The following is an 18,436-nucleotide window of genomic DNA, read 5'->3' as shown; positions in this document are numbered from 1 at the left end:
GCTCATTTTGACCTCCAGAATAAACTCCAATGTAACTCAACCCTCAATAGAACCACTAAATTGGCCAGTTATCTATTTATTAAACATTTTAAAGAAAGACAAATCCTCTCAAAATACAGATTAAGTGACCATGATCTGGAGATAGAGAGAGGAAGACATAGACAAACATGGACCGAGAGAGAGCAGCGGATCTGTAGACACTGTGATCTACAGTGCATAGAGGATGAGGAACACTTTCTGCTCTTCTGCTCTAAATATGCCAATATAAGAGAAACTTATCTGCCCAGATTTAAAACCTTGATCCCATCATTCTCTGAAATGAGTGACACTGGAAAAATGTTCTTCTTACTCGGAGAAGATGATAGTACAGCTGCACTAGCGGCTAAATATGTGTTAGCTATTCACAACGCCAGAGACGGCTAACAGAGTGACCCACTGTATATATTTATTTATTAAGATGGATTGTGTTTATTTATATATATTTACTATGCTACATATGACATGATCTACTGTATACATATATGTTTGATTTATTTGTTTGTTGTATTATTTACATATAATATGTTGATGCTTTGGCAACATTGTGTTACACAGTCATGCTAATAAAGCTCATTTGAAATTGAAATTGAAAATTTTGAATTGAATTGAATTGAAGAGAGAGAGAGAGAGAGAGAGAGAGAGAGAGAGAGAGAGAGAGAGAGAGAGAGAGAGAGAGAGAGAGAGAGAGAGAGAGAGAGAGAGAGAGAGAGAGAGAGAGAGAGAGAGAGAGAGAGAGAGAGAGAGAGAGAGAGAGAGAGAGAGAGAGAGATTTATACCTACATCAATTACAGTATTACAGTCAGGGGACAGCTCTTGCTCCAACGGATAGGTTGGCTCTCATGTAATTTCTTTAATCATACAGCAGAGGGGTGACTCAATATATATATATGTTATTGATGTTGTTGCATATTGTTGTTAAACACAGAACATTTAAACAATAGAAAACATCAATGATGACTTTGATGACAAAACCAGATCTGAAATGCTGTTTAAAAGTCTCACACAAGGCACTACAAAAGATTTGTAAGATAAAGCAGTAAAATGCTGAGTAAATATCAGCTTTGATAACATTACAATAATAATATTGCACTACGGATCATCTGTCATTAACAACAATTCAAAGATTGTAGTATCTGCACCTCACAGGCATGATAAAGCTTGATAGAAGTGGTCACTTAAAGGGATACTTCACCGACTAGCATTAAAGGAGAACTCCTGCGTAAAATGAACCTTTGGTCTAATTACACATTGTTACCTCAACCGTTATCTGAGATTTGTTTTCATGATTATCGAATGTAAATAGTTTTATCTCTAAAAACAGTTTAACCTATAACGTATAACGCTAGTATATAGGGCATTGAGTAATGACAAATAAAAATCGCTTGTTAATACTAACAAGGCTCAAAATAGCCCCACTAACACGGTAGCATAATGAGGGTCCCTACCTTCAAACCGAAGCCAAACTACGAACGCCGATCCAAGTGCGCTGGACCATATGAGATTCTACACAGTTCAGCGCATTTGGATCGGCGTTCGTAGATCGATTGATAGAGACTGTTTTTCAAAGATGGCTTCTGCCTGTATACGCGAAGTTGACTGTATGTATAAAATATCTTCTTATTAAACTGTCTGGACACTGTCAAAGTTCTCAATGCTTCGGTTTGAAGGTAGACCCTCATTATGCTACCGTGTTAGTGTGGGGCTATTTTGAGCCTTGTTAGTATTAACAAGCGATTTTTAATTGTCATTACTCAATGCCCTATATAGGCCTACTAGCGTTATACTAGCGTTATAGGTTAAACTGTTTTTGAGATAAAACTATTTACATTCGATAATCATGAAAACAAATCTCAGATAACGGTTGACTAGGTAACAATGTGTAATTAGACCAAAGGTTCATTTTGCACCGGAGTTCTCCTTTAAAGCTTTATCAGTTGAAAACCTGTAGTATTTTCGAATTACCATGCTTCCACCCTCATGTCCCCCTGAGACAAGAGATTTATGTATTTTATGTGACGCAAAAATTATGAACGGCTTCTTTTCAGTTTCAAGTCAACTAGTAACCTATTTGTATCAATTCTTTCGATACTGGCCTCTGTAACCGGTAGGCGAGGCCTCGTAGAGCAGCAAAGCATGTGCATTCTGGAAGTTGTCTTCTTTCATCCACATGAACCAAAAAATATATTTTCTGGGTTGTCTCAGTCTAGAAGGCACTAACTTCTAAAATAATTTCACATTTCTACTACATACATGACCCATTTTAAATACACATTCATCTTTCCAGCTGTGAAGTATCCCTTTAATGCTTATCCTATATGACCGGAGTGTAATTGATGTAGTGTGGTCTTAGTGCCTCCTAGTGGATATCATAGTGTTGCAATGGTGGTTTGTCTGTTCACTCTCTGTTCTTTGAGAAACGCATTAAAACAGTCATCGTAAAAATGTCTATTCTTTGTACTTGGTGTGTGTGTGTGTGTGTGTGTGTGTGTGTGTGTGTGTGTGTGTGTGTGTGTTTTAGAGTGAAGAATTAGGCTATGCAGTCTTCTATGATTTGTATGTATCTTGGCAACTCATCTCTATAACGGAATTTGAATAGGCTGAGAGATTTGTTAAGTGCAGGAAAAAAAACATAATATGATACAAATGCATAAACATATTTGTTTATTTTTATTTGTTGCTTTATTTTATTAAACTTTGTGGAATTTAAAAATGCATTTCACAAGGCAGAAGCAATCTCTCTCTCTCTCTCTCTCTCTCTCTCTCTCTCTCAATCTCTCTACTCTCTCTCTCTATATATATATATAACATTAAAGTTGTAATATTATTTTCAAGGTAACCATTAGCAAACCAAATGCTTAAATTATAGTAGTAGGCCTAGCAATCGGAGAATTTCTCTTTTTACAACAAAATACATGGTTTTTGACAATGTTTTAGATAATTTTTTATAGTAAGTCATATAGCTTTTTAACGTATACTATGCGTTGTGCATGTATTTATTAGTGCAGCCAGGCAGTTATTGTGAGATAGCAGAATCTCAGCCTGTCATTGCACCTCTGCCTCTGCACCCTGTCCGCAGCTCGCGCTCCGTGAGCTGACAGCTCCGCCGCGCATGCGCAGGGCGTCTCCACTGGCTCGCTCGGTGCTGAAGTTGGGCGGATGGACGGAAAACACCGCTGATGGAGATAAAACGGCAGCATGCAATCTCAACGCGTGATACCCCTGATATCCGCATAAACACGTGTAACGACACCCTTTTAGAAGACTGACATCTAGAACAAAAGGGGTAAGGCGACATATGCTCTTTAACGGTCTCGGCGGTACCGCTAGCTCGCCAGCTAACGCGCTAGCCGTTGCCTCCTTGCGCTTGGAAAATCAAAGAGCCACTGCGAAAATGTAATAAAGTGGAAGCTACACTTAATTTGTCTAAAAAAGCCCTGCTTTAGCAAACAGTTTGTCGGTTACTTTCAATTGCACTGCGCTGTTTTGTGATAGAAATGGTTTGGGCTTTACCTGCGATGACTTTAGTAAAGATGCTGGCTGTGTCACAAAACCTAGCGAGATGCCTACCCAGACAGCATTTTTGGACATTATTCGAGCGGTTGGAACGTTCCAACAGCATTTGTAACGCTCGACAGCGTTTGGGGGCTTTATATGGGCGTTCAAACGATCGTTGGTGTTTCAACGATACCTAAAAATGCTGTCTAGGTAGGATCCTCTGTAGGTTTTGACACACAGCCCTTTTGATTCCACTGCAACGGGGAATGAAGGCGAATAGCGGGATGACAGCCGTATAACGTTATATCTATTATCACGGAGCTTTGTATCATTTTGTTATCAGACGTTAAACTGTAGCTTTTCGTCGAAATGTATCTTTTACATTTACGATTATGGTAGCCGACAATTTCCGCATGGTTGACCTTAAATAAAATAAGACGGAAGGTCTGAGTTTGTTTTTATATCTTGGTCTTGCCAGTAGTTATTTTGCTTGCATTCAGTTATTGATGACAGCCTACGTGATATTAAGAGTTTCCTTCCGGAGGAGGGCTGATTGCTCGACCATTCATCATCATACAAGTTCTGAAGTTCCTCCCATTCACTTGTGCTTCTGGTTTTAATATCCATCTGGTTGTGTGTGAAACATTCTGTCTAATATGGGGAACATTCTGGGTGTCAAAAAATATGTATGCAATGAAATGCACAGATTTAACTTCAACGTTGTTTTACTTCTGAACACTAACATGCACAGAAAATGTGTCGGTAAATGTATACAATATACTTACTTATTCTTTGTATTATTTTCTTCTATTGCTGATATAGTCAGGTTTATTGCAATTTGCTGTAATAGATAATGTAAGATTAATTGGTACTAAAGTTTATTGCCTTGCAGAAGCATTTACTTGTTTTTATTTTTCCACAGTGTCTGGTTAAAACATAACCAAAATTGTAAAATTATCTTAGTAGTTTGAAAGTGTAGGTTTAATGGTTATTGTGTCAAATAGTAATGGGGGACATGTACAGTACATTTTAAAATGTATATAATTAAATTAGTTGACTTATGGATTTTATGGGAACAATTTCACTGAAAAAGGCAGTCTTTGCTTTCCACAATGCAATGTCTTATTCCCCACTCAAGAAAAATGTACTCAATAACCAGTTAACTTATTTATTTTAATGAAAGGAAGGTTAATTAGTACTTTACATGAATTACTGCATATATTGATGAAAATGTAAATGTTTTAAAGTGATGAAATAGTAGTGAGAGATCTTTTCTTTCTTATTGTGACATACGTCTGAGTGAAACAGATTCTAGACAAGACAAAAAACAAACAAAAAGGTTGTATTTGGTTCTATACGAGTCGTTGTTGACTGGATTTGGAGATGTGGGTGATGCACTCAAAAGTGGAGGTGGATGAACGAAGCAACATTTTAAGGGGTGGCGTTTAAGCCCTGCACACCTAACCAGAGAGAAATCTGTCCTTTTCACCAGAAGGTCCAGCATAAAAAAGGTCGATTAAATAAATGAAACGCGTGTGAATAATCGTTACAATGCGATTTGTAACATGCATTTAGAAAGTAGACTTTAAGGTTATTTTCATTATTTATTTATTAGTCCTAATAGTATTATTTCACATCACTAATTAAATGGGAATTAGATGATAAAAAACTAGACTGAGTGTAATCTAAAAGATTTACAAATTTGAATAATATATTTGTAATCAGTTTGGGAGAATGTGTGAGTTTTTCCCATTTATCTTTTATCTGGACAGAGTGAATTTATAGCACAAGATTAAAGCAGTTCTGATGCTTTCTTTGTGTTTTGATCTATTTCTCAGATGTCTTATCCTGGATCATTTAGCCCGTGACTCAAGGAAAGGGTGTGCCTGCAAATACCAGGTGTTTGACACCTACCTCCACCCACCTCCTGCGTTCTTCATCAGGCATGATAAGAGAAGATACAAGAGGACACAATTTGTTTTCCAGCACTCTGCCCGTCTCAACGTTTGACATTACCGTCATGATTTTCTTACCTGATCTTTGGATGGATCGCTGCTAATTTGCATGGTAAGTTAGAGGTGGTTCTCTCCTAGATTGATTGCAAGTGCATTGATGATGTGGAAAATCACAAGACGTGTTTTCCGAGCGGTGATGTGATGCAGTGCAAGGTGAGAAATGTGGGCGAATTTGGCCCCGGTGTGATTATCACATGTATCGGAAGTGTGGTGTGACATGTTTCTCGAGCTAGGCTTTGTGGGTAATGGCTCTAGGAGGCTTCTGTTGTGCAGCCAGCCATGGCCTGTGCTATGCATCACTTGCTGCCCTGGAATGTGTATGGGGAAGTGCACAAGGGCACACAAGACTTCCAGTGGGAGAACGGGGTTAGAGGCGGGACGACTGCGGCATCTGAGCATGCTCACACGCAGAGGCATATTCAATTCCCAAGTGCAGAGATGATGTATTTTAAGTGAGGGAATGAGCAATCAAATGCTTGTTGTTAGAATTATGCACAATTAAAGAAACTTCTTTTATTTTATTGTTAAAAATACATTCCGATTATAAAAAGCTTTTGTAATCCATTCAGCAGTCATTACTCTAATACAAAAAAAAAATTGTCTAAAATTGAAATTTTAGTTATTTATCTGATCACTGAAACGTTGCTAATAAAATTAGTTTGTTTGCAAGTATTGATAGTGTGTGGGAGTTCCTTGTTTTTGTTATATATCTGAAGAATAATTATATCCCAGTCAGATTAATGTTGTTGTTTTGTTTCAGTTGTAGCCGTGTCTTGTTTAAAGTGTAACGCTTTTGTTTTGTTTTGTTTTTTAAATATGTATGTAAATTATTGCATGGCTCTCTGGAACACTTAATTCTGATTTAAGCAATGGTGGCTGTTGTCCAGGGCAATACTGTTACCTTTTATCTTCTTTTAAAGTCATGAGGTTGAGTAAATTATGACAGAATTATTTTTAAACTATCCCTTTAAAAGCCATGGAGATGTACACATATAAACTTGTATTAAATAAACATTTCTGACAGAATAATCGCAAAAATTCTTGTAACTGACACAAGGTAGAGCTAATGCATTTGTTATACAGCCAAGACAGTTATTGGCAGGTTTATTAGCCAATAATCTAAAAATAGCTAAATAAAGTATACTGATATTAGTTTTTAGCTAGTTTATTTCTTTTTAGCTTATCATGTAATAAAAATGTAATATATGGTTTCCTATGAAATCGAACTGAGTCTGGTTGTATAATTGCTTTTTCCTCAATACACAACTCTTTTACATATTGTTGGTGAGTGCTCTAGATGTGAACAAAGGGACTCAGTGTGTTTTGCATCAGGATGCATGTTTACTATTGCCTGGCACTGAATAACTGATAGTTATGTTTTGCATATTTGGTTTATATGGCTCCTTTATGGTAAACTCTCAGTCTCAAAGGGTATTCACATTACATCCCTGACACACTGAGTTTTCCTCACCAGGTAGAAGGGCTGTTTATCACAACACATGTTTTAAGTAAAAGGATGAATTTAGAGGTAAGGTTTCTGTTTCAAGGTCTCTGTTTAACTATAATTTACCTACAACAATTCTAAAATGTTATAATATTATAGATATATAATCAGATTGGATTTAGAGATTCACAAACAAAATATAGAATATGTAGCCTAATATCAGTAAAGGTGAGTTAATGTTGATGCAATGTAATGAGAGTGAGATAGTACACTACTATTACCATAGTACAAATCAAATAGCCTACTACTAATTGCTGATTGGAACAAAATATTTACTTTCATATGCAGACAGTATGCTTTATATATTTATTTGAGAGAGCAAATTATGTGTAACATGTTTAAAGCTGTTTTCGTACATCATAACAGGCTGTTATGTGTTTTTTGTCCTTTATCACAGCAATGCATTTCAATCAGCAGTAATCTTTAAATTATGCACCACACGTTGCGACAAAAAGTCAGCCAACCAAATGCCCCGTGGTTATGTGGTTATGGGAAATGTACCAATACCATACTGACAAATGAAAATTTGATACCATCCCAGACCTCCAGCTTGTCTGTTTAGTGGACAGACTGTTTGTCCCTAAATATTTGGATCAGATATCTAGGTGATGTGATATGGTGTTTGTGCTGTCAAACCCTGGCAAAAGATCCCTTTCTTATAAGGTTTGTGCTAAAATCAACAAATTTGATGAGGTCATAGTGTCATTTTACATTTGTGATTCATGCAAACAACTTGTAGAGCTTAAAGTGATTAGTTGAATAGAGTAATGAAGCAAGACCCATTTATTTGTGATAAAGGCCAAAATACAACTGTGCTGGGGTTAAAGGGAGAGTTCACCCTAAAATGAAATGTCTGGCATCATTTATTCAGCTTTATGTCTTTTGAAACCGTTTTGACTTTTAACTCTTTCTGATCTTCAAACCTGTAATAAAGCCCAAAGTATACTTCGGCCATCCGCGTTCCCCGATGCTAGCTGTGACGTCATTTTCATCATCAGGAGACAGGAGGATACGTGACCGGTGCGTGTATACCGGCTTTAGATAGTATGCTGTGCACACACACCGAACACTGCTTTCTACGGCCAAGGAGTATACCAGGCTTGACGATTACTTTGTAAAAGGAGCCCATGTGCTTTTAAGCTGGAAAATTTAGGAGCGCGTTGAAAAACTTTAGATGCACAATATTTATCAAATAATGTGTTTTATCTTAATAAAGGTATACATGGAGACATTTATAAGCAATTTTTTTTTTACTTATTAGAATACAAAGGTTTTTATATATTTCTCCTTCAAACTGTATTTAATTGTGTAATTCTTTATAGGCCAACTTGAAACTGAATATATATTAGGCATGTGACGTTATAAAATTTGCTGAAGCTTTTATCGCGGTATTGAATTAGGTTGCAAAACTAGTATTTATGAATCTTTGCTAACATTAGTTAATCAAATATTTTATTAAATCCATACTGATCGTTTTTCTGGGTTGCGTCCGTTGCTGGAGAGGAAGGGTCCGCTGTCATTATACAGTACAAGAGCGATCTCTAAAGGCTATCGCTATCGCTGACACCTTGTGGTGTTTGTTTTGACACGTGAGACTGCGTGCCTCACAGAGCGTGCCACTTAAAGGAACACTCCGACTTTTTGGGACTTTAGCCTATTCAACTTATTCCCCAGAGTTAGATAAGTCCATACATACCTTTTTCATCTCCGTGCGTGCTATAAGTCTGTTTGACGCACCCACCGCTAGCCTAGCTTAGCACAAAGACTGGATGTAAATGGTTGCAGCTAGCATACTAATCCAAATAAGTGACAAAATAAAGCAAACATTTTCCTATTTACATGTTGTGACTTGTATAGTCACAGAGTGTACAAAAAACAAAGTCACATGAGACACAGACATATTAAATGAGTGAGTTGAACTGAAGAGAAGAAGCGCCAACATGGATTTGGGAATCTGAAAGATCTGGAGAGATTCTGAATGGAGGAATGTTACATAAACCATGTTCCCTTTCACCATCTCAGTCTGCCTTCTAAAAATGAGTATCCTTAGAAACGCTTTAAACAACTTAGAACGTCAGTGGAGAAAGGCATATACTGTAGTTCATCATAACATCGTAATATTCATCATTCACAATTAACAGTCAATATTGCTAAATGTACCCGATTTTTCATATCAACAGAAAAATATACCGGGATAACCTGGCTTCTCTTGAGACTCCCCTGCTTCGCAGCATAGTTAATGTAATGCTTAAGCCCACCCACACGTTGACAGGTTTGGTTATTTTGATATTGTGACGTAGAGAACTACTGCGATTTCAAACCGTGTTTTTGAGACTGTCTTTGGTTCACTGCAGTTTTAAGGAGAAAATACTCAGCAATGGTTTTGACATGGTTTGTCTTAAAGCAAACTAAAAACACCAAAATAGACAAATAAACAAAATTAAATTACCACAGGGGGTCTTTAATGAATGCTGTAGAAATATTGTTCATTGTTATATCATCAATTTATTTTAATGATTCATTCATTTCATTTTTAAATGTTAAAGTCTGTTAACGTTAGTTAACGCACTACTATGAATAAACATGAATGATGATGAAGGTATAATTAATACATTGATATTTATATATTTATTTAATTTATTAAGGACAGCACATGCTCATGGTTCAGCACTGTTTTTTTATTTTTTATTATTTGTGTTATAAAGTTTCAGCACTAGTTTACTTGGAGTATTTTGTAACTTTGTTTTTATTCAGTATTGTTTGGGTAATCGGTTATCGACCAGTGCGGTCATATCGTTATCAATAAAATCCACTATCGGTCGACCTCTAAATAAGACGTTTGTTATACCATTTCATATATTTTAGACATTTTATTCACTCTCGTGCTCTTAAATACATTTTACAGTTCACACACATCTATTAGTCACTAATGCGAGTGAAACTATCGAGCCCTGATATAATTTGAATCTTTAATTAATGATAGGAACCCATTTTTTGTTGTTTATTTATCAGTGATCAGAATTTTATATGACAAAATATATATTTTGAATCACAATGTTCATATTTATGCAGGTAAGGTGCTTCTATGTACCTACTAAGACCCTATGGTCACTATTAATAAAACTGTCAAGCTGAAAAGTCAGCCATGTGTTTCAATGACATGTTAATGGTACGTTGATGGATCACAGTTAGAGCAGAGCTCAGAGAAAAACACTTGCTTATTTCCTCTCCTGATAGAGGGCTTCTTGGAAACACATGCCGTTAAAATGTTTGTGGTCACGATCTGTGCTCTGATGTTGTTTTTAACAAGCCAGTAATATTGGGAACCCAACATGGAAGAATTTATTGAAAAACATTTTATTTCACGTCTGCTCCCTAGTTGTCTATTTACTGGTAAAAAAATATATTGGCACAGATTGCATATATTTATTCGGATATGGAGCCAAGCTTTTAAAATAAAGACATTATAAAATCAAAATGAGATTTTTAAAATCAAACGTACATGTAATAGCAAACTCCTAAATGTTGACAATAATCACACATTGTATAGTTTTTCTTTTTCCAGGAAAACGGACTCGTTTAGTTTAAAAAAAAAAATCCTTGACAATGTTTCTTATCTATTTTTACCTAATTCGTTTTCCCTCATAGAATACATCTTTTAGGGAGGGAATATGCTTTTATTTATTGTATTTAAGAAACAGGAAGTGACAGCCATTGCATTTTTATAAACCGTTTACTTCCTAAAAGGAAATCCGTTGCATTTGCACTTGTGTCAGAACATGTGAGATCCCACACTACTACAGCCTGTTTGTGTTCAGGGGTGGGGGAGTGACTGCATCTCTCTCTCTCTCACTCTCTCTCTCTCACTCTCTTTCTCTCTCTCTCTCTCACTCTCTCACTCTCACTCTCTCACACAGCTCAAACTAATTTAGTATCTTGCCAAAGGAACGAATGTGTAGTCTGAAGAGGGTATTTCTTTACTTTCTGTCTGTCTGTCTGTCTGCCTCTCTTTTGTTCAATGTCTACATACACACTCTCACATGGATTTGAGCTGAATAAGCCTCCGACAGTAGAGTAGGACGGAGTCCAACGTGCCCATATTCTGAACAACCTTATGATCGCTTTTGTCGGAAAAGCTACCATGACCCTACCATAAATCTCTCTCCTAGAAACTCCAAATAATTAATCATGCCTTTCATGCTTACTTTAGATTTAGAAGCATCTGTAGTTAACAAGATACTTCAGCTCCCACTGCTTTGTTTCTAATCCGATGTGTCTGTCCACAGCCTCAGAGTGTGAGTGGAGTTGAAATGAGGAAAAGGCAGCAGGGACGTATTGAAGGACCCCCACAGGCGCCTGGTCACCCGAGGCCCAACACCTGCTGTCTTTGCTGGTGTGGATGCTGCAAATGCCTCTGGTACGCCACATCTTTTCATTATGTTTTTCAGTCAGTGAAAATATGTAATTGTATGTAGATATTTGCTTAGAAATGAGTTTTACATTGAGCAGCGCAATTAAGATCGCAATCTCAATTCAAACACCAATGCTTTCTTATTCCTAAATGACAATGATTCGGCTAAGTCCATTAAACCTTTGACAAGTACGATCACAGTGGAACATTCAAATCTGCGTTGCCGCTGCCGCTGAGCCAGAGAGAGCTGTTGTCATGTATAGGTATGAAACAGTTTCATAACAGTCTTTTCATTATATCTCTATTACAATAATTCAGATTATCACAGAAGTACTTGGATAAAAGTTTATATTTTGGTTATAAAAACTGATGTCTACAGTAGCAATCAAAATAGAGTAAATCACCTTTTGAAAGGAACTTGAGTCTTGACGCTTCGAATAAAGATTGTATCAATTACGTCGTTGCACCAGTAGGTGGCGACAAGTGACTGTTAAAAAATGTATTTGTCATTGAATCATTCATTAAAGAGAGTCGTTCAAAAACGCTGATTCATCCAGTAATGAAACAAGTGAAGTCTTTATGAGTGAGTCTTTAAATCGTTCATTCATGGATTTTTTTAAAAATGATTTGATTAATTAAATGTTATTTTATTTAGTTGTCTGTACAGAATCGCGGAAGAATCATGATCTCTATTTAATTGTTATTTTTTCATTCTCAATTTATCCAAAATCGTGAAGCTCTAGTTTTAGAGCATTTCATCACCATCACCTGGCTCAGGTACACAGGTTCAAAAGTTTGGGGACAATAACGTTTTTGAAAAGTCTCTTATGCTCATCATCAAGTCTGCATTTATTTGATAAAAAATACATTAAAAACAGTAATATTGTGAAATATTATTACAATTTGAAATAGCTGTTTTCTATTTTTATATATTTTAAAATGTAATTCATTCCTATAATGACAAAGCTGAATTTTCAGCAGTTATTATTCCAGTCTTCTGTGTCACATGATCCTTCAGAATTTTTTATTTTATTATTATCTATAGGGCTGCACGATATATCAAAATATCGCAAATGTACATATCGCGATATGCATATTGCAATGGCTTGCGATAACTGCATGATTTTTATACTCCAAAAAGATTACAAAAAGTCCACGTTTTAGGTCATTGCAGACAACAGAGAATTGACTGGACACATGACTGTTATACGTGTGACGTGCTTAATGTTATTAGGTGCAATAAGCAAAGTACTCATGCACACATTTCTAACATTACAGATTTCAAAAGGTACTGTGTAACAGGAATGACATGGTGCATTTATTTGATAATTACTGAGTGCACTTTTAAGCATACTCGTATATTTAGAAACACATAACATCAAGTCAGTCTTCCTTAAAGAGTTAAATTAGCTTGTGAAAAAAACTAAGAAAGGCCATAGCACAGCTTGCAGGGGGACTAAAAATAACATGAATGAATACAAATATTGCATGAAATAAAGCAAACATTGAAGAGGCACCCTACTCTGTAACCTCGGGTTTCCACAGCCATCCCCCCACACACACTCTCATTATCTGCTCAGTAAACGGCTATTTCTGTCCCACATCACATGCAAAACAGCTGTGTAGTACATGTTATATATTTAGCGTCTTGTTAGCTTGTCGAAACCCCATGGCTAACAAGCCCAATTATACTTGCTCTACACAGAGACTTGGATTGAGAAACGCAGTGGATGTTCACCTGTAATTTGTAGCTTAGTTTCAGTAAATGCTGTTGTTGGACTAGAGGAGAAATGTTATTACTCAGAATACTGTTCTTCTCAAATTGGGTGCCAGAAGGGGGTGCTTGGGGGTCCTCTAGAAAATAATAAAATAAATAACAGTAAGAAAAACATATAGTTTTGTGACTATTATTATTTAATTTTAAATTATAGTTATTTATTTCTATAAAATATTTATTTCTGTTATATATTATTCATTTCTAAATTTCCATTTCATTCTAATTTAATGTTTGAAACAGTATATTGTCTTTATAATATCATACTTATTGTTCTAAATATAAATGGCCCTAGACTTTAACATTGTTTTGATGGATCTTAATAATTGTTTCTTCTTAGTTTTTTTTTTAAATATCAGTTATGTGCATTAGGGTTTTATGCTATTTCATGTTGTTAAATTAAAGCTGCAGTTCGTAACTTTTTTGTGTTAAAAATGTACAAAATGTATATAATATTCGAGTACATCATGAATCCATTTTCCAAACCGTGTTTTGTTTGATCTTAAATCACTAGTGTACTCCTATAATAATTGTTTATATTCTGACTATTTTAGACTGGTTCGGGTCGTACCACTGCGGAGTAGCCCAGTCTGTGTGACTCGTAATAGACATAAACTGAGAGAAGTAGCTCCGGCTACAATGTTCTTCCGCAAGACGCATGCAGTTCTGTTTATTAACCGCTAGAGCGCCAAAAGTTATGGACTGCAGCTTTAATGTTTAGGCTATTGCATTATTTTAGTGTCGTGTGTTACCATGATGGTGTTTTTTATTTGTGTGCATGACTGAGTGCATTTCTATTTATTACGGTAATATTTTATATTAATATAAAACTTTGATTCATCACATGGTTTTCTCATTACCACCTGTATTATTATCGTTGATGCCAGTATTTTAAAATACAAAACAGGTTTTAGTAGCAGCATGGCCTTGATAAATCAGCAGTTTTTTGCAAATTACAGTTTTAAATTGTAGAAATTAACAAGGTTGCTTAATATTTTACAGAATTATTTTGGCAAACTCAGCTGCCAGTTTTTTTTTCCTGTTAAAAGCGTGCGTGCGTGCGTGCGTGCGTGCGTGCGTGTGTGTGTGTGTGTGTGTGTGTGTGTGTGAAACGACCCTTTAAACACCTGAATGGCTTTGTAGTGTAATATCCGCTGGTTGGCTCTAAAATCTACAGTAGCTGTACCATAACTGTATAACCTTGCATGACGATCAACACAACATGTTTTAAATGCCACAGAGACTTTGCCCTGTCTAACACTTCTCTCCTCACCCTAGGAATGAAGACAGAAGGGAACGTTCTGAGAGACAAACATGTACAAAGATGGATAGCATAGAAGCAACAGAGGAACAGTGAGTTGTTAGAAACATCTATTATTGTTTAGGGACAAGATGTTTGGTGCTTTTTTTATAGTGCTTTTGTTGAACCCTCTCCAACGTCCTGTTAAAATGAGTTACATTCCCTGGGAACTGCAGTCTTGTTAACAGAATAAAAAAATGAGTAAACAGAATAAAAATCCTTTAATAACATTTATATGCACTTTATTTACTGACACCTGAAATAATTATTTTAAATGGGTAGTTCCTGCTTTTTTCATTGTTTAAAATTTGAAGGTGTCCCACACTGGATGAGGTGATTGCCTGGTCACGGAGCTTTGAGATGATGATGCGCTCTGCAGAGGGGAGGGATATTTTCCGGAATTTTTTACGGTCTGAGTACAGCGAAGAAAACCTGATGTTCTGGATCTCCTGTGAGGAGCTGAAGAAAGAAACCAACCCATCTGTTATTGATGAAAAAGCCAGGATCATTTATGAAGACTACGTCTCCATTCTTTCACCAAAAGAGGTTCGATTATGGGTTGCATCAAAAATAAACAATGCTGTCTGTGGCTGCAATGCATTAAAATCCCTTTCAAGGAAAGTCTGTTCACTCGGCGGCCATATTTGCAACGCCTCCAAGCAGCTATTCCGGTCATCCAAGACCAAATCCTATCTATTTGAATGGGGGGATCCTGAAAACTTAAAAAACTGCTATAGCCGAACTCACAATTAAATAACATATTTCAAATCAGCAACAAAATCTGACATGAACTGTCCCATAAATGTTTCTTATGCTCAAATAGCGTTAAAAAGTATTATTTTCTAGGCTAGACGTGACAATGCGCATGTGTAGTTCTAGTGCGGGTCTCAGGTTTCTATGGGAACCGTAGCTTCTAATGGCAGCTGCAGTGACGCAGTGATTTTACCAATCTGCGATTGGCTCTTTTACTTAGAAGGCGGGACGTATTCAGCCATATTGCTCATCGCAGTTTCTCCCAGTTATAGGAGTGAACCGTCTTTCTATAGTATAGTCTTTGAATTCATTAATAAATAAAACATGGCAACATAAAAATATATGAATACATATTAAATCATAATTAATCTAAAAATGTCCAAAACAAAGGATATTCTAAATTTTGTTATGGGTGTGTTTTTTCTATATTCAACTTGAGTCGGATGAAGAGCATGTAGCTTGAAACACCACATCTGTTTGCTGAGCTCATTACATGTGTTTTTTACCAATCTTTTTGTGATTTTTTTTTTTCCTACATTAAAAAAATAAAATAATCTAGAATCTAAATAAAAAATATTTTTGCAGTACAATATTTCACACAAAGCTTGAAGATAATGATTGTTCATTCATATAAAAATAGCAAAAATTCAAAAATAATGTGAGAAACTTGAAAGCATTTTTTTGTGTATGTACTGTAAATTCTCTGAATAGTTTTTTTTTCTTTGTCATCTGTCAATTAAAAATGGTATTCATGAGTATATAATAAGGGTATATTTATTATAAGGGTATGTACAGTACAACTTGAGACTGAAGAAGAGCATGTCATCACATCACATCTGTTGTTTTTGGTGGGCATTGTGCTAAGTTTTTCTCTTCTTTTTTTTTTTTGGTCGGCAGGTCAGCTTGGATTCACGGGTGAGGGAAGGCATCAACCAAAGCCTGGCAGAACCCAGCAGTATGATGTATGAGGAGGCCCAGCTACAGATCTACACCCTCATGCACAGAGACTCCTACCCCCGATTTCTCAACTCATCTGTTTACAGGGATCTCCTTAACAGCAAGAGGGCCTGCTTAGACACCTAGGTTTCAGCAAGAACACTTGAGACAAAAAAGCCCCAAGGTGCCACTTTCAAAAGGTGTGATGTTTCTTATTTCAAGAGTGAGTAGTTAAGCAATTCTGAGCATCCACTAGTGACCCTGAAGTTGAGTTCTGTTTAAGTGCCAATATGAGCTGCTCAGGCAACTGTGACACAAAAAAACGTGTAGGAAAACCGACAGACCCATACTTCCTACTCTCAACTTACTTGTCTTTTTCATTTATCTATTTTCCTGTTTACCTCACCTGTTCTCTCTCTCTTTCTCTCATGTTCTTTCTACCTGATCCTTTCCATCTTTTATGCCTCACATGTCTGAGGACAGCTGAATAATGCTATTTTTTTTAAAGAAAATCAAAAAACAAACGGATAAACGGTAGATGTTGAGCTAGAAAACCTTTGCATGATACAAGGTTATGGAATTTACTCCAGTTTGACATTCAAGTCCCAGTCTACAATGTTTTTTTGAATAAAAAAAAAAAAGTTTTTTATGTTGTCACGGGGAGAGAACATTGTAAAGCTCTCGTAAGCGAAGGGAAAATTAGCTGTGCCAATTGTTTTGTAAAAGAGAAGATGGGAAGCGTAATCGCCATCTTGCCGTCCAAACTCTTTCTTTTGCGTGTCGACAGTTCTTCAACTGGGAAACATAAGGGCTAGCTAGTGTTGTGATTGGGCAGCTAAATGAATCATGAAGATTTCTTTCTCTCTGCAAAAATCACAATGCCTCGACACTGAGTAAGGGCACAAAAGCTGCTGATGCTGGTGATGACACCGTTTTTTTGTGCGAGTCCTCCTAGCCCCTCCCAGTTCGTTACTAACAGAGAGAAGCACAGGTACTGTATATCATGGGCTGTAAGCTTCGCTGGATTGACTGAGAATTGCTTGAAAATCACTCACCAACGTTCTGGACGTTCTTAAAAGAGCTTCGAATTGTCTTACACATTAAAGAAATGTATTTTATTAAACAAAAGTGTAGTGAACACTATGCCTTGTTTTTGAGAGTTACACTAGGTCTATTTAAAATAACTGTGCTCGCCGAGACCCGCTCGATGAGGTGGTGCGCCGGAGTCGGATCCTTCAGGGAAATTGTTCTCTGCCTCCGAGTCCAAATGTTTGTTTTGCGACTTGAAACTTGGAGCGGTCTCGGTCATTTTCACAGCTCGGAAAAACTGCAGGTTATCGGAAACGAAAACAAGTCAGTCTTTTTTATGATACTTTTTTCCAGCATGCGTTTCTTCTGTTGTGTTATGTACACATTGCAATACTCAACCCAGATATGATGTGAACCTCTGTGGGAAGCATCATGTCGAAGACGATACTATAAAGATGATTTTTTTCTTTAGAGGTTTAGACGCGTGTCCCTCAAGAACGACAGCTTTTCAGCTCTGTGTTGTTGGATTCAAACTTGAATGTTGCTGTTCAATTTTCTAGACATTTATGTGCTATTGCAATCGCAGCAGCCAGTGCATGAGAACACCATATTTAAAATGTCGGTGTGTTAAACCACTCTCTCACCTTTTAGCAGAGTAATTTAAGAGTGAATTGCATTTAAACCGACATTTTTTGGTCACCATACCCAACCTCATAGTGTCACTTACCCTGAACTCTTGTGCCAATGAATGAACGAACGTTTGTCAAGTAAATCATGATCAAGTGTGTTGTTGTTGTTGGGTTTTCTTATTGGTGCTCTGAGAGTTAAGTGCCATTCACTCTGCAGGTTTACCACATTAAAATGAAGACCTTTGTCACTTTACTGAGTGCATAGATATCCTTCTTTGAAGTATTTGTGTGTTTGAGCATCAGCCGATGTGAGTAGGTCCTTCATTTATGTTGTTTTACGAACCAAATAGGTGTTACCTAATAGTTTACTTACTGAAGCAGCGAACCATCATGGGAAGCTTGGATTTCCCACATTTATAAAACAAAACTATTGAATTTTCTTGTTTGTTTTAAAAGAAAAATCATGTCATTAAAAAATGAGCAATAAATCAAAACTGTCTTGCTCTAAAAATTTTAAAAAAAAACAAGACCCTGCATGACACATGGACATT

The 18,436-nt window shown here is 36.5% G+C and overlaps 1 protein-coding gene across 1 annotated transcript; it reads left to right on the top strand.

The window, feature by feature from the left end:
- The first annotated feature begins 3,059 nt into the window (after window positions 1-3,059).
- rgs17 (regulator of G protein signaling 17) lies at window positions 3,060-18,436 on the top strand. The gene is made up of 6 exons (XM_079636031.1): window positions 3,060-3,322; window positions 5,373-5,601; window positions 11,340-11,470; window positions 14,517-14,591; window positions 14,853-15,084; window positions 16,189-18,436. Exons 2-6 carry the CDS (start codon window positions 5,599-5,601, stop codon window positions 16,372-16,374), a joined length of 627 nt encoding a protein of 208 aa, XP_079492157.1. The 5' UTR covers window positions 3,060-3,322; window positions 5,373-5,598; the 3' UTR covers window positions 16,375-18,436.

Source organism: Phoxinus phoxinus (genome assembly GCF_949152265.1).
Source record: "Phoxinus phoxinus genome assembly, chromosome: 14".
In the NCBI taxonomy this organism is placed as follows: domain Eukaryota; kingdom Metazoa; phylum Chordata; class Actinopteri; order Cypriniformes; family Leuciscidae; genus Phoxinus; species Phoxinus phoxinus.
This window is presented reverse-complemented; position numbering and strand designations above follow the sequence as displayed.

What these genes read in the sequence shown, in the direction of transcription:
- rgs17 (XM_079636031.1), top strand. An exon ending in ATAGAAGCAACAGAGGAACA is followed by an intron (nt 14,592 to 14,852) that starts GTGAGTTGTTAG and finishes TAAAATTTGAAG; the next exon opens with GTGTCCCACACTGGATGAGG. An exon ending in CCATTCTTTCACCAAAAGAG is followed by an intron (nt 15,085 to 16,188) that starts GTTCGATTATGG and finishes TTTGGTCGGCAG; the next exon opens with GTCAGCTTGGATTCACGGGT.